Source organism: Pan paniscus, chromosome 2 (genome assembly GCF_029289425.2).
Source record: "Pan paniscus chromosome 2, NHGRI_mPanPan1-v2.0_pri, whole genome shotgun sequence".
Classification (NCBI taxonomy): domain Eukaryota; kingdom Metazoa; phylum Chordata; class Mammalia; order Primates; family Hominidae; genus Pan; species Pan paniscus.
Window position 1 is genome coordinate 144319421 of NC_085926.1, and position 21037 is coordinate 144340457.

Consider the following 21037-nt stretch of genomic DNA (forward strand, 5'->3'; position numbering starts at 1 on the left):
ATGTTCATCAGGGATATTGGTCTAAAATTCTCTTTTTTTGTTGTGTCTCTGCCAGGCTTTGGTATCAGGATGATGCTGGCCTCATAAAATGGGTTAGGGAGGATTCCCTCTTTTTCTATTGATTGCAATAGTTTCAAAAGGAATGGTACCAGCTCCTCTTTGTACGTCTGGTAGACTTCGGCTGTGAATCTGGTCCTGGACTTTTTTTGGTTGGTAGGCTATTAATTATTGCTTCAATTTCAGAACCTGTTATTGGTCTATTCGGGGATTCAACTTCTTCCTGGTTTAGTCTTAGGAGGGTGTTTGTGTCCAGGAATTTATCCATTTCTTGTAGATTTTCTAGTTTATTTGCATAGAGGTGTTTATAGTATTCTCTGATGGTAGTTTGTATTTCTGTGGGATCAGTGGTGATATCCCCTTTATCATTTTTTATTGCATCTATTTGATTCTTCTCTCTTTTCTTCTTTATTAGTCTTGGTAGTCATCTATCAATTTTGTTGATTTTTTCAAAAATCCACCTCCTGGATTCATTAATTTTTTTGAAGGGTTTTTTGTGTCTCTATCTCCTTCACTTCTGCTCTGATCTTAGTTATTTCTTGCCTTCTGTTAGCTTTTGAATGTGTTTGCTTTTGCTTCTCTAGTTCTTTTAATTGTGATGTTAGGGTGTCAATTTTAGATCTTTCCTGCTTTCTCTTGTGGGCATTTAGTGCTATAAATTTCCCTCTACCCACTGCATTAAATGTGTCCCAGAGATTCTAGTATGTTGTGTCTTTGTTCTCATTGGTTTCAAAGAACATCTTTATTTCTGCCTTTATTTCGTTATGTACCCAGTAGTCATTCAGGAGCAGGTTGTCCAGTTTCCATATAATTGAGCAGTTTTGAGTGAGTTTCTTAATCCTTAGTTCTAGTTTGATTGCACTGTGGTCTGAGAGACAGTTTGTTATAATTTCTGTTCTTTTACATTTGCTGAGGAGTGCTTTACTTCCAACTATGTGGTCAATTTTGGAATAAGTGTGATGTGGTGCTGAGAAGAAAGTATACTCTGTTGATCTGGGGTGGAGAGTTCTGTAGATGTCTATCAGGTCTGCTTGGTGCAGAGCTGAGTTCAATTCCTGGACATCTTTGTTAACTTTCTGTCTCCTTGATCTGTCTAATGTTGACAGTGGGGTGTTAAAGTCTCCCACTATTATTGTGTGGGAGTCTAAGTCTCTTTGTAGGTCTCTAAGGACTTGCTTTATGAATCTGGATTCTCCTGTATTGGATGCATATATATTTAGGATAGTTAGCTCTTCTTGTTGAATGGATCCCTTTACCATTATGTAATGGCCTTCTTTGTCTCTTTTGATCTTTGTTGGTTTAAAGTCTGTTTTATCAGAGTCTAGGATTGCAAACCCTGCTTTTTTTTTGTTTTCCATTTGCTTGGTAGATCTTCCTGCATCCCTTTATTTTGAGCCTATGTGTGTCTCTGTATGTGAGATGGGTCTCCTGAATACAGCATACTGATGGGTCTTGACTCTTTATCCAATTTGCCAGTCTGTGTCTTTTAATTGGAGCATTTAGCCCATTTACATTTAAGGTTAATATTGTTATGTGTGAATTTGAACCTGTCATTATGATGTTAGCTGGTTATTTTGCTCATTAGTTGATACAGTTTCTTCCTAGTATCAATGGTCTTTACAATTTGGCATGTTTTTGCAGTGGCTGGTACCGGTTGTTCCTTTCAATGTTTAGTGCTTCCTTCAGGAGCTCTTGTAAGGCAGGCCTGGTGGTGACAAAATCTCTCAGCATTTTCTTGTCTGTAAAGTATTTTATTTCTACTTCACTTATGAAGCTTAATTTGGCTGGATATGAAATACTGGGTTGAAAATTCTTTTCTTTAAGAATGTTGAATATTGGCCCCCACTCTCTTCTGGCTTGTAGAGTTTCTGCCGAGAGATCCGCTGGTAGTCTGATGGGCTTCCCTTTGTGGGTAACCCGACCTTTCTCTCTGGCTGCCCTTAACATTTTTTCCTTCATTTCAACTTTGGTGAACCTGACAACTATGTGTCTTGGAGTTGCTCCTCTCGAGGAGTATCTTTGTGGCATTCTCTGTATTTCCTGAATTTGAATGCTGGCCTGCCTTGCTAGGTTGGGGAAGTACTCCTGGATAATATCCTGAAGTGTGTTTTCCAACTTGGTTCCATTCTCCCCGTCACTTTCTGATTGGTACACCAATCAGACGTGGATTTGGTCTTTTCACATAGCCCCATATTTCTTGGAGGCTTTGTTCATTTCTTTTTGCTCTTTTTCTCTAAACTTCTCTTCTCTCTTCATTTCATTCATTTGATCTTCAATCACTGATACCCTTTCTTCTACTTGATCAAATTGGGTACTGTGTGCATGCATCACGTAGTTCTTGTGCCATGGTTTTCAACTCTATCAGGTTATGTAAGGTCTTCTCTATGCTGTTTATTCTAGTTAGCCATTCATCTAATCTTTTTTCAAAGTTTTTAGCTTCTTTCCGATGGGTTCGAACATCCTCCTTTAGCTCGGAGAAGTTTGTTATTACCGATTATCTGAAGCCTTCTTCTCTCAACTTGTCAAAGTCATTCCCCGTCCAGCTTTGTTCCATTGCTGGCGAGGAGCTGCATTCCTTTGGAGGAGAAGAGGCCCTCTGATTTCTAGAATTTTCAGCTTTTCTGCTCTGGTTTCTTCCCATCTTTGTGGTTTTATCTACCCTTGGTCTTTGATGATGGTGACGTACAGATGGGGTTTTGGTGTGGATGTCCTTTCTGTTTGTTAGTTTTCCTTCTAACAGTCAGGACCTTTACCTGCAGGTCTGTTGGAGTTTGCTCGAAGTCCACTCCAGACCCTGTTTGCCTGGGTATCACCAGTGGAGGCTGCAGAACAGCAAATATTTCAGAATGGCAAATGTTGCTGCCTGATCCTTCCTCTGGAAGCTTCTTCTCAGAGGGGTCCCTGGCTATATAAGGTGTCAATTGGCCCCTACTGGGAGGCGCCTCCCAGTTGGGCTACTCAGGGGTCAGGGACCTACTTGAGGAGGCAGTCTGTCCATTCTCAGATCTCAAACTCTGTGCTGGGAGAACAACTACTCTCTTCAAAGCTGTCAGACAGGGACATTTAAATCCACAAAAGTTTCTGCTGCCTTTTCTTCAGCTATTCCCTGCTTCCAGAGGTGGAGTCTACAGAGGCAGATGGGGCTCCTTGAGCTGCAGTGGGCTCCACCCAGTTTGAGCTTCTTGGCTGCTTTGTTTACCTACTCAAGCCTCAGCAATGGCAGACGCCCTTTCCCCAGCCTCGCTGCCACCTTGCAGTTTGATCTCAGACTGCTGTGCTAGCAGCAAGCGAGGCTCCATGGGCATGGGACCCTCTGAGACAGGTGTGGGATGTAATCTCCTGGTGTGCCATTTGCTCAGTTGGAAAAGCTGAAATCATCCATCTTCTGGGTTGCTCATGCTGGGAGCTGTAGACTGCAGCTGTTCCTATTCGGCCATCTTGGAACCTCCTCCTTAAAGGTGATTTTAAAGGAGGTAAACGTGTAGGATCATAATGCCACCTGAATGGGTTATCCAGTTTTTTTTTATAACAAAAATAAAATATTCAAAAACTATATCAATAAATTTTACTTTAGGAATTTGATTTTTGGCATAAAATAACCTAAGACCACTAATGAAGTATGCTTTGTAAAGATACACATATTTTTTATTTCATTTACACCTGATTAATCTTGTAACTAACATATTCTGGGAATGATAGAATACAGGAGCTAACCATTCCATGTGGTAATAAACAACTTCAAAAGTGATAACAATACCAAATTTTAGAATGAGTCTGTCTTTTGGATAGACTCACACAGTCATGTCTTTCTTTATTTACTGAAAACCATAAAAAATTGCTAATTTATCATGTAGTCATTATGAAAACCTTATTTATAGTACTAGGTTAGCTGATAGGAGAAGGTAAATATAGTGTGCTTTTCTGAAGATTAAAAAATACTCCAACCTGGGTGACAGAGCTAGACTCCATCTCAAAAACAAAAAAAATTCACATTTACTTTTGCTTGAGAATATGCATATTAAATATTTAGCATGGTAAAAGAAACTGAAATTGTGTCAATTTTTAAGTTGTTTTCTGAGTACACAGTATTTGCATATTAATTTTTACATAAAATAAATTATAACTAGCTTTAAAAAATAAAATATAATGATACATTAAGACTCCTTTAATAAGGCTTTAATTTTTGCTTATAAAATGGAAACCCAGACTATAATTCAAGTAGTCTTTCAAAGGAAGTTTTGTATCTAAATTTAAAAATTCCTATATTCTTTTCCCCATATATACAAGGAATAATCTAATAAAGTATATAAAACATTTATAACCCAGTTATAAATAAAATAAATATTAGAATTTGAAAAGTGAAATTATATACTCAGAGCTACAAGCATCACAGCTTAACTCACACAGGTGTAAATAATTTAAATAAAGAAAAGAAAAAAACACTGAATTTTTCTTTTAGATAATCCTAATCAACACAGACTTCAAATTTTCTGAGGAGACTTACATTAATCCACTCCCACACTCTGACAGTCCAGTCATTACCTAGTTCTTTCAAAAAACATGTAGTCCTGGATAAAAACAAAAATACAGAAATGAATTCTCAGAAACCAAACAGAGATCAGATGCAGAAATGCTAAGGGATCTGATGAAACACAGTTAATTGTCTGTTAAATAAGAAAAATTAACTATAATAAGTAATGTGAGAAAAGTCTACAGGTATAAGATCTCTACCTTCAGCTATCTATTTTAATAGAAATTAAATCCTATAATCCTATTTATTTATTGACACCTGCATTAATTTAATTAATCCTATGGCAATTTCTGTAAATGTCACTTTTATCCTCCTGAAATCATCCTTTTTCAATCTTTCTTATTTAATGTTTTGCAGTCCTTCTCTAGTAATATAACTCTTCTTGTAATTTGAATTCATTCCATGTACAACAAATTAAGAAAACAATTCCATTTACAACAGCATCGAAAAATATTAAATACTAAGGAATACATTTAACCAAAAAGGCAAACATTCTGTATACTGAAAACTGTAAGACAAACTGAAAAAGGCACAAATAAATGGAAAGATATTCTGTGTTTCTGGATTAGAATAATTAATATTGCCAAGATGTCCATACTACTGAAAGGGAACTACAGATTCAATGTCATCTCTCTCAAAATACCAGTGAATTTTTCACAGATATAGAAAAAATAATCATAAAATTTGTATGGAATCACAAAAGACCCCAAATAGCCAAACAATCTTTAGCAAGAGAAACAAAGCTGGAGGCATCATACTACCTTATTTCAAAATATATTACAAAGATATAGTAATCAAAACAGCTTCGTACTGGCATAGAAAGAGACACACTGACCAATGAAACAGGAAGGAAAGCACAGAAATAAACCCAAACATTTGTAATCAATTGATTTTTGACAAAGGTACCACCACCACACAATGAGGAAAGGACAGTACCCTTAAATAATGGTGTTTTGAAGACCAAATATATATACAGAAGAATGGATTTTGACCCTCATTTCACACCATATACAAAAGTAAAATTAAAATGGATTAAAGACTTAAATGTAAAACCTGTACTGTAAAATGACTAGAAGAAAATATAGGGGAAATCTCCATGATATTGGTTTGAGAAATGATTTCTTGGATATGACCTAAAAAGCACAGACAGCAAAAGCAAAAAGAGACAAAGGGAATTGCCTCAAGTTAACAAGCTTTTGCACAGCAAAGGAAGCAATAAACACAGTAAGGAGACAGCCCATGGATTGGGGGAAAATATTTGCAAACCATGTACCTGATAAGTGGCTATATCCAAAATGTATGTTGAACCCTTTTTGCTTCTCTGTGATAAATCCCACTCACTCATGATGAATTATCTTTTTGATGTATTGTTGATTTTGACTTGCTAGTATTTTGTTAAGGATTTTTGGATCAATGTTCATCAGGCATATTAACCTGTAGTTTTCTTTTTTAAATATGTCTTTGTTTGGTTTTGGTATCAGAGAAATACTGGCCTCATAGAATAAGTTTGCACGTATTCCTCCCCCCTCTATTTTTCAGTAGCTTGAGTAGGATTGGTATTCATTCTTTAAATGTTTGGTAAAATTCAGCACTGAAGCCATTGGGTCTTGGGCTTTTCTTTGCTGGGAGACTTTTTATTATGGCTTTGATCTTATTACTTATTGACTGTTCAGGTTTTAGATTTTTTCATGGTTCAATCTTGGTAGACAATATGTGTCTAGAAATTTATCCATTTCTTTTAGGTTTTCCAGCTTATTGGCATACAGTTGCTGACAGTAGTCTTTAACGATCCTTTGAATTTCTGCAGTATCAATTAAAGCATCTCCTTTTTCATCTCTGATGTTATTTATTTGGGTCTTCTCTCTGTTTTCTTAGTTGGTCAGGCTAAAGGTTTGTTGATTTTGTTTATCTTTCCAAAAAACCAATTTTTACTTGTTGATCTTTTTGTATTTTTTTATTTCAATTTTATTTATTTATTTTTGCTCTGAACTTTATTATTTCTTTTCTTGAACTAATTTTGAGTTCAATTTGCTCTTGTTTTTCTAACACTTTAAGATTCGTTGTTAGGTTATTTATTTGAACTTTTTTCTACTTTTTTGATATGGGGGCTTAATGCTATAAACTTTCTTCTTAGTACTGCTTTTGCTGTATCCCATGGCTTTTGGTATGTTCTGTTTCCATTACCATTTGTTTCAATTAACTTGTTAATTTCCTTCTTGGTTTCTTCATTTACCCACTGGTAATTTAGGAGCATATTGTTTAATTTCCATGTGTTTGTATAGTTTCCAAAGTTCCTCTTGTTATTGATTTCTAGTTTTATTCCATTGTGGTCAGAGGAGATATTTAATATAATTTCATATTTTTAAAGAATCTTTAAGACTTTTTTTGTGGCCTAACATATAGTTTATCCTTGAGAATGAGCCATATGCTAATGAGATGAATGTGTATTCTATAAACGTTGGATTAACTGTTCTGAAAATATCTATTGGGTCCATTTGGTTTATAGTGCAGATTCAATTTGATGTTTATTGTTGATTTTCTGTCTGGAAGATCTGTCCAATGCTGAAAAGTAGGGTGTTGAAGTCTCCAGCTGTTATTGTATTGGGGTCTATTTCTCCCTTTACCTCTAATAATATTTGCTTTCTATATCTGGGTGCTCCAGTATTGGGTGCATATATATTTACAATTGTTACATCTTCTTGCAAAATTGACCCCTGTATCATTACATAATGACTTTGTTGCCTCTTTTTACAGTTTTTGCCTTGAAATATGTATTGTCTAGTATAAGTATAGCTAGTCCTGCTCTTCATTTTCATGGAATTTTTTTCCATCTTTTTATTTTCAGTCTATGCATGTCTTTAGAGGTGAAGTGTGTTTCTTGAGGGCAACAGGTAGGTTGGGTCTTGTTTTTTTTTTCCATTCAATCATTCTATGTCTTTTGATTGGAGAGTTTAGTCCATTTATATTCAATGCCATTATTGATAAGCAAGGACTTACTCCTGTCATTTTGTTATTTTGTTTTCTGGTTATTTTTGTGATCTTCTCTTCCTTCTTTCCTTCCTTCCTGTCATCCTTTTAGAGAAAGGGATTTTCTCTGGTGGAGTGTTTTAATTTCTTGCTTTTGATTCTGTATGTATCTTTTCTACGTTTTTGATTTAAGATTACTCTGAGGCTGGCAGATAATATCCTACAACCCACTATTTTAAACTCATGGAAACTTAACACTGATTGCATGAACAAACAAACAAAGAGAAAAGTAATAAAAAATCTACACTTTAATTTCATTGTCCCATTTTACAATTTGTTGTTGTTTCTATTTATGTTATTATACTATGTCTTTAAGAGTTGTTGCAGTTTTTAAATAGGCTCATCTTCTAGTCTTTCTACTTAGCATATGAGTAGTTTGCACACTACAATCACAGTGTTATAATATTCTGTGTTTATCTGTGTACTTACTATTACCAGTGAGTTTTGCACCTTCAGATGATTTCTTGTTGCTCATTAACATCTGCTTTCAGATTGAAGAACTCCCTTTAGTATTTCTTGTAGGACAGGTCTGGTATTAATGAAATTCCTCAGCTTTTGTTTGCCTGGAAAATCTGTATTTCTCCTTCATGTTCAAAAGATAATTTTGTTGGATATACTATTCTATGATCAACTTTTTTTTTCCTTCAGCACTTTAAATATGCCAAGCCACTCTCTTCTGACCTGAGAAGTCTGCTGCCAGATGTATTGGATCTTGCTTTTATGTTATTTTTTTTTCTCTTGCTGCTTTTAGGATCCTTTCTTTATCATTAACATTTGGGAGTTTGAATACAAAATGCCTTGAGGTAGTTTTCTTTGGGTTAAATATGCTTGGAGTTCTTTAACCTTCTTGTATTTGAATATTTATATCTTTCTCCAGGTTTGAAAAGTTCTCTGTTATTATCCCCTTGAATAAACTTTCTACCCTTGTCTCTTTCTCTACCTCCTCTTTAGGACAAATAACTCTTAGATTTGCCCTTTTGAGGCTGTTTTCTGGATCTTGCAGGCAAGCTTCATTGTTTTTTATTTTTTATTTTTGTCTCCTCTGTCTATTTTCAAATATCCTGTCTTTAAGCCCACTCATTATTTATTCTGCTCCATCAGCTCTACTGTTTAGAGACTCTGATGCATTCTTCATTACATCAATTGCATTATTCAACTCCAGAATTTCTGCTTGTTTCTTTTTAGCTATTTCAATCTATCTGTTAAAGTTATCGGATAGGATTCTGAATTCCCCCTCTGTGTTAACTTATGTTTTGAATTCTCTGTCCATAAGTTCACATATCTCTGCCTCCCTGTGATTGGTCCCTGGTGCCTTATTTAGTTCATTTGGTGAGGTCATGTTTTCCCGGATGGTCTTGATGTTTGTGGATGTTTATTCATGTTTGGGCATTGAAGAGTTAGGTGTTTATTGCAGTCTTTGCAGTCTGGGCTTGTTTGTACCTGTCCTTCTTGGGAAGGCTTTCCAGGTATTCAAAAGAACTTGGGTGTTTTGATCTAAGTTTTTGGTTACTGCAGCCACATATACTTTAGTGGATACCCCAAGCCTAGTAATGCTGTGGCTCTTGGAGACTCATAGAGGTAATCCCTTGGCAGTCTTGGGTAAAATCCAGAAGCATTCCCTGCAATACCAGGCAGACTCTTGTTCTCTTCCCTGACTTTCCCCCAACAAGGAGCGTCTCTGTGCTGAGCTGCCTAGATCTGGGGGAAGGGTGACACAAAAACCCCTGTGACCACCACCACTAGAACTGAACTGGGTCAGACTCAAAGCCAGCACAGCACTGGATTTGTCTAAGTCCTGCAATGACCACTATCTGGCTACCACCTATGTTCACTCAAGTCCCAAGAGCTCTACTATTGGCAAGTGTCAAATCCAGTCACGATTGTATCCTTCCTTTCAGGGCATCAAGTTCCCTCATGGTCCTGGGTAGGTCCAGAGATACTGTCCAGGAGCCTGGGCCCAGAGTTGGGAACCTTAGGAATCTACTTGCTGCTCTATTCTGTGGCTGAGCTAGAACCCAAGTTGCAACGAAAAAATCTTCCCATGCTTTTCTTCCACTTCCTTAAGAAAAAGTGTCTTTCTCATTGGCCACCACCACCCCAGGCCCATAATACATACTGTTTAGCTACCATTGATGTTAAGTATTACCTAGCTTATACTTATGTTCACTGATGCTCACTCAAGGCCCAAGTGCTCTTCGGTCAGCTTGTGGTGAATTATGCCAGTCCTGAATATCTCCCTTCATGGCAGCGGACTCCCCCCTGGCCCAGCACAGGTCCATAAATGCCATCCAGGAGCCACGGCCTGGAACATGGACTCTAGAGCCCACTTGATGTTCTCTCCCACTGTGGCCAAGCTGGTATACAAGCTGCAAGACAAAATCTTCTCTCCTCTTCCCTCTCCTTTCCTCAAGTAGGAGGGTTATCTCCCCATATCTGCCACAGCTGGGAATGTGCTGGGCCACACCTGAAGCAAGCATGTCTCAGAGTTTCCCCTAATGCCCATGGCAAGTACTGCCTGGCTATCAATAGGACAGACATTAGGACCCAAGGGCTCTTTAGTCAGCAGGTGATAAATCCTAGCAGGACTGGGTCCTTCTCTTCAAGGCAGCAGGTTCCCTTCTGGCCAGCAGTGTCTTTAGAAACATTGTCTGGGTGCTAGGGCCTCGAATGGGGGCCTCAGGACTCTGTTTAATGTCCTATTCTACTGTAGGGGGGTGGTATCCAAGTTGCAAGAAAAAGACCTCTTTACTCTCTCCTCTCTCCTCATGAAGATGGAAGGAGTCTCTACTGGAGCTGCAAGCTGTGCTGCCTGGAGTTGGGGAAGGGGTGATGCAAGCACTCCTTGGGCTGCCCTGGCTGGTGTCTCACTAGGTTATATACACCATAAGTCCAGAGGCTCCATGCCCAGCACAGCACTGGGAGTTGCCCTGGAATTGTGGTCCTTGTGACTTAGAGTGCCTTTCAAGTTTATTTAGAACCCTAGAGCACTTTAGCTCATGGTAGCGAGGTTTGCCAGAACTCAGGTTCTGAATGCTGGGATGGGCAATGCCCCTCTGGCTAAGGCTGGTTTATATGCTGTCTCCATGAGAGCCATGCCACTTGTTACTTTCTGTTATGACAGGGAAGCACAGAGTTCCAATGCAAAGTCCCACAATCACTGTGTTCTCCCTCCCCCAACCACACAGATTTTCTCTCTCCACCAGAAAGCCACTGCCGGGTATGGGGGAGGAGTGATTTAGGTGATTCAAGACTGTCTTTCCTACCCTCCTCAGTGCCTCTTTTTTTAATGTGATCTTTAAACTAGGTACTCCTCAGTGGCTCTTTTTTTAATGTGATCTTTAAACTAGGTACAATGATCATTTGACTGATTTTCAGTTCTTATGAAATTGCTTTCTGTTGTGTGGACAGTTGTTCAATTTGGAATTCCTGCAATGGGGATAATTCTCAGAGCCTTCTATTCAGCCATCTTCATCAGCTTCCCCTGTTTAATCTTTATCCCATTATTTTCATTGCCATTTACTTGTTGAAGCAGCTGGGTCCTTTTTGCTGTATATTATCTGTTAAGGTTTTCTGATTATTTCACCAAATTAATGTTTAAGATCTCTATCTGGTGTGTCAAACCTTGATTGCATATTGGAATCACCTGGGAGCTTTAAACAGCTTGAAGTCTTCATCCCAACTCCAGAGATTTTGGTTTAATAAATTTGGATGGACATGAGGAGTTTGAAAGTTACCCAGGTGTTTCTACTGTGTAGCTAAGGTTGAAGACCATTTCTCTGTTTCCATAAACCTCAACTTTGGCTGCATGTTCGTATCATCTGGGGCACTACACAAACTTCTGACTCTGAGCTTCTTGTTTAGTTGAAGTGGGGAATGGCCTGATACTTGAGGGTTTTAAAAAAGTTTCTAGATAATTCTAATATAAATATACATTCAGAATCACTGCTTTACCCATGTATTTCCTGTAAATTGATAGTTAGCTCTAGAGGCTTGATTGAATGTATACTCTTATTGCACTTTATAATCCCATGTTAGATGTTTTCATTTAATGAGTTAGGATGAAATTTCTGTGTTTCACTGAGTTTTATTCCATGTAAGACTAGCTTCACATTTTTCTCCTAATAACATATTTGATTTTTTAATAACCCTACTCCAAACCAGAGCTTCTCCTTAGCATATAAAGTTATTCTCTTGCCATTTGAAAGTGTGTAGACTCTTCAGACGTAAACTAACCACCTATAAATCCAGAGTATCAGAATCAAATAGAATTTCAGTGCTGGGATTAAATGAGAACATTTTATAAAACCTTTACACTTTAAATGGTAATCTTAAAATGTATAATTTATTGAATTATTTCAGAATGATTCTAGAGAAGCCATCTGTCACCAAGATTAGCAGGAATAGACTTACAATGAGGAAACAGGCACCAATCATCACGGCTTTCATTTTAACATCAAGGTCTCTAGGGAATTGGATCCCAAAGTTGTCAGCATCTGTAAATGCCTCTCTTAAAAACCCAGACCAGTGCTTAGAAATCCTGCCAACCACAATTTGTTCATCAAGAGATGTAATCTAAATTGCAAAAAAAAAAAAAAAAAAAAACTTAAAAAGTTCTAGAAAACTTACAGCAAAATTACTTTTAACACTGGAGTAAAAGGAAGCAAATATTATATTACATTTATGCACCATACATAATTATGAGTATACAGTTAATATGTTATATTAGATGCATATAGGCTCCTGTATATTTATAGATACATTTAAAAAACTGTTTTATTGTGTAGAAAACTTACATAAAAGTAGTTCTACTGAAATTTTTAACATTTTCTACTTTATATTAAGATAGACATTAATATATGTTTTATTTATTTGAATTTAACCCAAACAAAATTTAAGCAGAAAGGGATATAAATTTGAAGTATTTCTTTGATATAATTTCTAGAAGCCATCAGGAAGGAAATAAATGAAACTCCTATTAGACTTCTGCTTTTTAGAGGTGCACAGAGAGTTTACACAGCTGAATGTTTAAATATGAAGAGAGGCCTCACTACCCCCGCTGTCAGTAGGAAAACATAAAATGCTAAGAGCCTAGAAAAGAAGACAGTTTGAGTGAAGAAAAGCAACCAGTAAGTAACTTGATGGGATGCCTCAAGTCAAGGGTGTGGGCAAGACCAGCTAACTAGTGGGGTGTGAAGAATAAAAAAAGAATAGGTAGAAAAGATCTCCAATGTAAAACTTTTCCATTTTTGTGAAAAAAAATAAAGGTTGTAAAAATTCTGCTGAGGAAAACTGAGGGTCATTATATAGCATTGAAAAGTGTGTGCTCAGACAAAAACACCTCACCAGATGGTCAGGTAGTGGCGGAATATAACTAACATTCACCAAACTACATGTAAGAGTTATGTCAACCCAAGTCAGGAATGTCATTTTCAAATTTGAACACAGGATCAGAAATATAAATAATGACCTACATATACAGGTCACATGTGTCAGCAACACCCTTTGAAGCCATTGCCTCTGGTTGTGACCATCTAGATAAATGTAGGGAAACTGAAAACATTTGATTCATTTTAGAGTGTTGGTGAAAAGGTTCTTTTTAAAAAGTGAAATAAATGTCTAATATAAAACTGTGATTGCTATGGATTACTCTTCATCAAATATTCATTTCATTTTTCCTCCCATTGTAGTCTGAAGCATTTTCCTATTTCTTCATAATTAGGCTTTGCCTTGTGGCTTGTTTGACCAATGGAATATTAGCAGCTGTAACATGGGCAGTGATCTTACATATGGGTAAGTGGTTTGCTCTGACTCTTGGTCTCAGGTAAATAGCTACTAGAAAAGCATCATCTAGGTAGCCTCTGCTGCTACATATCAAGAGTGAACATATATCATCTAAGCATTTGAGACTATTAATGAGAACTTTATATTTTTATTTTAAAAATCATTCAAATTTTGAAATATTTACAAAATAAAAAATGCTGAAGGTAACTTACTAGCTACCATAAACCTACTACTAGACTTAACATATTTCTCCATTTTGATGGCTATAGCAAGAAATTAAAAAATTCACCAAATTTATGCAAGAAGTAGAAAATAAAATTTTAATGGAGGATCAGAAATATAAATAATGACGTGCATATACAGATCATTATAAAGTCTAGATAATTTTTATGAAAAAAATTTATAAAGTATAGATAATTTTAGCTAAATTCTGTATAACATTTTAAAAACAAAACAAAAAAATATGGTAAAATTACTTCAACCTCTGGAAATAATACATTGGTATTTACAACATCATAAGAAGTATATATTAAGTTTTCTTTTTTTCTTTTTTTTTTTTTTTTGAGACAAAGTCTTGCTCTTGTCCCCCAGGCTGGAGTGCAATGGTGCGATCTCCGCTCACTGCAACCTCCTGTTCCCGGGTTCAAGGGATTCTCTTGCCTTAGCTTCCCAAGTAGCTGGGATTACAGGCGCCTGCCACCATGCCTGGCTAATTTTTGTATTTTTAGTAGAGACGGGGTTTCACCATGTTGGCCAGGCTGGTCTCGAAATCCTGACTTCGGGTGATCCGCCCGCCTCGGCCTCCCAAAGTGCTGGGATTACATAAGCCACCGTGCCCGGCCTACAATTAAGTTTTTATCCCTGCTTCCTGACACAGAATTTCTAAAATGCTCATAACTTTCTAAGTGATAGGGGTAATAGGAGAGTCTTGTTTTAATATTTGGTCTTTGTCCCAGATTGCTGGCACGCAGCTTCAAAATCCTTAGACTCTTCTAAGCAATAAATCTTTTATATACTAAGATGACTGGTGGTTGGTGGTTGGGGTGCCTGATAGCTTCAGTATCAGGCTGGACACCAGAAAAACCAAGCAATGCTTAGAGGATTGAATCATTCAGTCCTGTCCCCATCCTCCGGAGATGAGAGTAAGGACAGAGTTTGAGTTATTCACCAATAGCCAATGGTTTAAATCAGTCATGCCTACATAATGCAACTTCCTAAGAACTCTAAACAACAGGTTCAAAGGCTTTCTGGATTGGTGAACTCACTTGCCATGAAGGTGGCTTACCCCAGTTCCACAGGGACAGATCCCCCTTTGCTCAGAACTCTTCCAGAATTCATTCTACTAACCTCTTCATCTGGCTATCCATCTGTATCATTTATAATAAATCAGTAAACATAAATAAAATATGTTCCTAAATTTTGTAAATAGTTTTAACAAATTGTCAAACCCATGGAGGAGGTTGTGTGAATCCTGCTTTATAGCCAGTTGGTTAGACGTACAGGAGGTCTTGCATTTGTGGTTGGAATTTGAAATAGGGAACAGTTTTGTGGGACTGAGACCTTAAACTGTGGTGTCTGCATTAACTACAGGTGAGTGAGTGTCAGAATTGAACTGAGTTGTAGGGAACCCAGTTGATGTCTGTAGAGAAGGAGAATTGGTTGACATGGGGAAAAAATATCCACACATTTGGTATCAGAAGTATGAGTAAAAAAAAAAGAATTGTAGTGTATTATATTAGCATGAAATTTATAAATCTGTAAATTTAATACTAATAATTGGTAAAGATAGTCTAAAAAACTAAATATTTATTTGCAGTGTAAATATAAATGCAAAAAATGCAAATAGGCCACTAGCACATAGAACCTAGGTAAACATCAAAAGAATATATTAAAATAATGTGTAAGATACTAGAGGAGCACTATATAATTCAAAACATATAACTTATGAATGGTTACTGAAAAGGTATTTTTAAATTCAAACTCAGCATTTGTATAAAATTTGCTACATGCATTATTTTCCTGCATTCTCTAATCGTATGACTATTAGTTACTCTTAGAATCTGGTGTCTGCAGACAGAGAGAATTGAAGAGCTACTGAATGAAATCTAAATTTTTAGTATTAAGAATGTTTCACAATTTTTTAGTGATTTACTCATTTCTTAGGAATAAATTATATTCCAATTAGACTTTTATTAATATCATTCCTAGAAGGAGAAATAATCTTTCACTTGTCTGGATTTTTATGGGCATGAAAAGAAAACTATTATTATACATATCCCTACATAAAGTTCCTATACATACATATTACACACTCACATACCCACACACTCATATACACCCACACACATATGTATATATCCAATGCATATTATCATATATTTTATATACACATATATAATAATATATTTTATATACACATATATAATAATATATTTTATATACATATATGTATCCCTTTATAAGAGCATTTTAAAAGTCTTTACAACACATGTGTTTTCTTAGAATTTCCCATCTCTGTCATCAGATTATAAAGTTGAAAACGGGAAGCATTCATTTTTATATAACCAAATTCTAATAGAGAAATTAAAAATCATATTATTAGAGAAGGAAGGATGCAACAGAATGAAACTGGATAGTGCTAAACCTTAGGAAGATGTGGGGACACTGTCAGAGTTCCCACATTTTATCATAAGTGAGGTAGCCCTACTCAACTTTAGGATTTTTATTCCTCATTTTGTGGAATTGTTGGCCCAGTTTACTAAATTTTCTGATTTTCCAAGAGAATCAGGAAATCAAGATTAAGTTACAAAACCTTCTGATGGTTAAACATTTGCAACTAAATGATTTGATTATACGGCTAGGCTATCTGTTGGAGAACTGCTGTAATGAAATTTCTGCAGGAATTAAATATAGAGACATATGGTGGTTTCCAATGACCTAATTTAATACAGGGTTAAAGAAGAGACCACAGAGAAGTATAATTGGGTAATACATATTACACTGATTTTCTCAAAACCATCTTTGCCAAATTGGGCTTTCTGTAGGAACTCAAAGATGTCAGAACTTCTGGACATGGCCTGGAGCACTGGCAGCCTATATTTTAGATTAAGGAAGGATCCATATGCTTTGGCAATCAGATGACGAGGTTAAAGTTTTCTTTATAATGGATAATATATAGTGTCACCACACAGAACCCAACATGTTTAAGTGTTAGATGATGTGCTTATTTTTATTTGACTACAGAGCTCTGCTTCTCTTTTATCCATTTATCATTATCAATATTGACCTTTAGTCAGTAATAACCTCCACTCTGACCAAAGTTAAATATATGGGAATATTATCTTGCTATTGAGACATCAGTACACAATACTAATTTAAGGCATTCATAATATTCTGCAAAATTATATTCTTCTTATATTAAAAAAGCAAATCCTATAAACATTATGACATCTCTTACCTCAAAATCAACACCCGCAATACAGCTGCACACGATACATGGACCACTAATTTTTAGTACATCCTCTCTTTTCTGATTTTTAATTGTAAACTTTGTTAGACATGGGTGCCAGGTCTGAGTAACATAACCTACTGGTACACCAGGAGGAGCTTGGATTTCTATCTACAAAAGTAAAATATGTGTGAACGTAATAAATCATCATAATAAAAATATCTAATAATAGCTCTAATTTACTGAGCATTTCCTAAGTGCCAGACATTGTAAGTGAGGACTTCCTAGGACTTTTTTTTAAAGATTGAATAAGGTAACGTATTTTAATGTGCTATTCAAATTACAGAGCATTTCCCATCAAACTGTCAGTTTTTCCTCAGATATTCTTACAAATATATAATTATACCTAACCTAAATGGCATGGAAAACAAAGCAATTCATTATAAATAACTTCAGTTATCCTCTCAAAATAAGTGCAGTATTAGACTTTAACTCTATGCCTTTATGTCTATCTGTATGATGTTCTCACAGCAATCTGTATGGAAGACTAAGTTACCCAGGCAGATATGGTGTTGGGCCAATGGGATCCTGGAAAAGGCCAACTTTCCTAAAACATCTCTGAACCCTAGTGTCTTCTCTGAAATCATATTCTCTAGGAGTAGGTTGCCATGCAATATGAAACAGAGACATCTGGTCTCTACAGAGCTGAAGATACTCCCATTTAGGATATCCCTTTTGCAGATGACATAGATATGTAAGTTTTTATTTTGAAAAGGAGAAATGAAAAACAAAGGAGACAAGACTTTGTTCTAGGTTTGTCCTTTACTAGGTTGGCCAAAATTATGAGATGAATACATCTGTTCTTTCCTTCATTCTTTTGTCCCCATGATCCTAGAATGCTATTTTAGGATATTTTCAATGGTGCAACTCTGCTGATTTCGACCATGCCTCTTACAGTCATCTCTAAAAAATGATTTGAAAAAGGTGCCCTATCTGATCTTTCCTTTAATATCAAGAACTCTCATTTCTGAGCAGTTGCTCAACCCCATGAGGCAGACTGCTGCGGGACACGAGGCTAACTATTCCCTGTTGTTTACTTGCCTTCCTTCTTATACAATTGATTTGGAAGCCCAAACATATAGCTCATGGAGCCATATTCATTTAAATCTCATTTGATTATACAGATTCAATAAAAGGGTGGAAATCCTTGCTGAACTACTTTATGAAAAGCTCTAGTAATTGCTCACATACCTCCTGAAGGCAGCAGGGGCAACAACAACAGTTACATCTTAGTGGTCTTTCCAGAGTTATGACTTCTCGACCCACATTATCAGTAATCCTCAAGGTAAAAGGTCTAGACCGCCCACAGCAATTTCGGATACAGAAATTAGTATCTTCTGCTGCAAAATAAATCCTCTGCCCAAAGCTGTTCTTGATTTCATACACGTTACTACTTTCAAAACTGAAAAGAACTAAAAATGAAAATAAAATCAGTTGCCTTTATGTTAAAATGATTGAACCTATCTTAAGATATTATATCTAGCTAGTTTTAGATGATGCTCCAAGTATCATAGAAAGAACAAAAAGGAATGGTATTTAGAGTTGATCAGGCAGAGGAAAAAGGCAAAGGAAAAAGAGGAAGTTAGGCTATTAATGCATGGAGAAATTGATTCCTTATGTGAGATATGGAAAACAAAGCAGGTCATATTTTCCTAATCCCATAGGCTCCTGTGAGAAGAGAGACTTTGCTGCTGAGGGTTGGGGCAATGCTGCCAGTAAGCACAGTGGTGCTAGGTGTATGGATAAAATGTCCATTTATTTGGTATAGTTTTCATATATTATGGAGAGGAATATAGGATGATTGCAAAAAATACGATATTAAATCAATTGGTTTAAGATTTCCTTTTGTAAGTCATGCTTATGTCTTCTTTGTTTGCACTGTTTGATGAAAGGCAGTAAGAGGGCTAACTCTCAAGGCACATGCATAAAAAGTGAGAGGCAAAAATGGAAGGAAATTAGAAGATCACATCGGACTCAGGGCACCCTTATTTAGCTCAGCAGTAATTTGAAAGTAAGAGATGAATATTAAACAAATGGGGAAGGTGCTTGGCAATCAGGGCTTCAACTCAGAATATCTAGACCACGAGCATCCTAAGTGAGCTCTGCACCTTAGATAGGCTAACCTCTTCATGAGGGAAACAGAGGAATGCAAAATGCTGATGCTCACATGGTATCTTACCAAGGACTTCCATATTGAACCACACATTGGAAACCTCTCCTTGTTTAAAGCCATGAAGGAGCAATGAATTGTCCCACTATCCACAGAAGGACATCATACAGAAATGTTCCTCACAAGTCCTATTACCATAAACTTCCTTAAGAGTCTACGGTGGGACTCAAACAAGGCCTGGACTCTGCCTATATAGGAACTGCACTTGACCTCAACATCTGCCATAGACAAAAGTTTGTGAAAAAATTTAAAATCGAATTTAAAAAAATTGATTCATCTGTGGTCATCTATTATCCAACTAATTGTTTAATTATGTAACTTACTTGCGAAAATCTTAAGCTGTTTATCTATAAAATGACATCAATGGGGTTACAAAATCTTGAAGTTTCCTTCAAGTTACTTGAAAAATGGAGACAAAAGATTGCAACAATTATATTTTTAGCATCTATTAACTTTTCAGTCGTGGTAAGGTATAAGTATTTGTCATAGTCTCAGGTGCTAAAAATAAACTGAGTAATCATCTTTTTATATGCCTCGATGTTAGCAAACAATATAGACTTTCAATTTGAGAAAAAAGAAAAGAAAATTAAAAATGTCTTTTTTAAAAAACTAAAAACTGGTAAATGTGGAACTTTGTATTTTTCAATGAAGCACATATATTGTGCAAATATATGTAAAGCTTATAAATCTAAAAAATATAAATATAATGTTGTATAATGTATAGTGTCTGGCCTTTTGGATTTTATAATCTTAATTATATATTCCATAAAATAAAACATTTAAAATAATTCAGAATACAAATTATTACAGAACAAAGTGCTCCTTTCCAGAGCAAACATAATTTAGCGAAACTACAAAAAACCGAGAACATTATAAATATCTAATCACATACTTTAAAAGCAGTTTAAATGTAATAGGTAACAATTGTATATGTTAATGAAATTCATTACTCTGCTTGTACAATTCAAGTTATAATTTCAACCAGTTAAAGAAACTGCAGTATGCAAAAATGAATTTATTATAACAGATATATTCTAAAAACCAGCAGTTTTTATAATAAATAGAAGAAGTAACTTTATTATATCAGAAGGAAGACGCTGTGATTCATAACTCTACCTAGGCTCTCATTCCCCCGGCAGCTGTTCTGAAGCATCTAGAGGCTTACTAAATTTATTCTTGCACCTAGGAAGCACTGGACCCAAGAACATAACTGGTGGCATCAGGAACATTCAGCAGGAGCAGGAGTGCTCTTCTAAGAAGCCAGGCTGGAGGCCTGCTGGTCAGCATCCTCCAACACTGCAGTGCCCCTGCACCCTGGCTAGTAATCTACAGCACGTGGAACAAAGATTCTACTGGGTTCATCTGAACTCCCAAGAGAAACTGTGGGCAGGAACAGCAATTTTCCAAAACACTCCCATCCAAATTCAAAAAGTTTACTCACTTGGAAATGTACTAAGGTAACTAAAATATTGGATGTGGCTCTGTGCCATTCTAAAGGTGATCACAAATTGGAGAGAAAAGAGCTGAAGTGGTAGAAGTCAGGTAAAGTGAGTGAATCCCTTAATGTTATTTGCAAAAGAGAGCAAAAGTAAGTCTTGGCTGTATTCCTTCTACATTAGAGTTTATAACATTAGGACAGATGCTTATCATAATAGTGCAGTCATCCCACAGTATTCGTAGGAGATTGGTTCTAGGACCTCCTGTGAATACCAAAATCCTAGGCTACTCAAGTCCCTGATATAAAATGGCGTGGTGTTTGTATAGAACTTATGAACCTCCTCCCGTATTATTTAAATCATCTCTAGATTACTTATAATACACAAACACAAGGTAAATGCTATGTAAAGAGTTGTTACATTGTATTGCTTAGGAAATAGTGACAAGGAAAAAGAAGTCTGCAAATGCTCGGTACAGGTACAATTTCTAAAAATATGTTTTTGATCCATGATTGATTGAATTCACA

General features: G+C 36.2%; 1 protein-coding gene across 6 annotated transcripts in view; it reads right to left on the reverse strand.

Moving 5' to 3' along the window:
- PLSCR2 (phospholipid scramblase 2) overlaps positions 1-21037 on the reverse strand; it is an 81412-nt gene that overhangs the window by 22569 nt on the left and 37806 nt on the right. For all 6 annotated transcript variants that reach the window (XR_008624902.1, XM_063602969.1, XM_003826498.4 and 3 more), the window contains 4 exons: positions 18096-18316; positions 16854-17015; positions 12026-12187; positions 4562-4625 (listed from right to left, as the gene is read on the reverse strand). Coding sequence is in view for 5 of the 6 variants with exons in the window: in XM_063602969.1 (XP_063459039.1) it covers positions 4596-4625; positions 12026-12187; positions 16854-17015; positions 18096-18316 (575 nt within the window). In the remaining variant the exon portion in view is untranslated. The remainder of the gene's footprint in view (positions 1-4561; positions 4626-12025; positions 12188-16853; positions 17016-18095; positions 18317-21037) is intronic.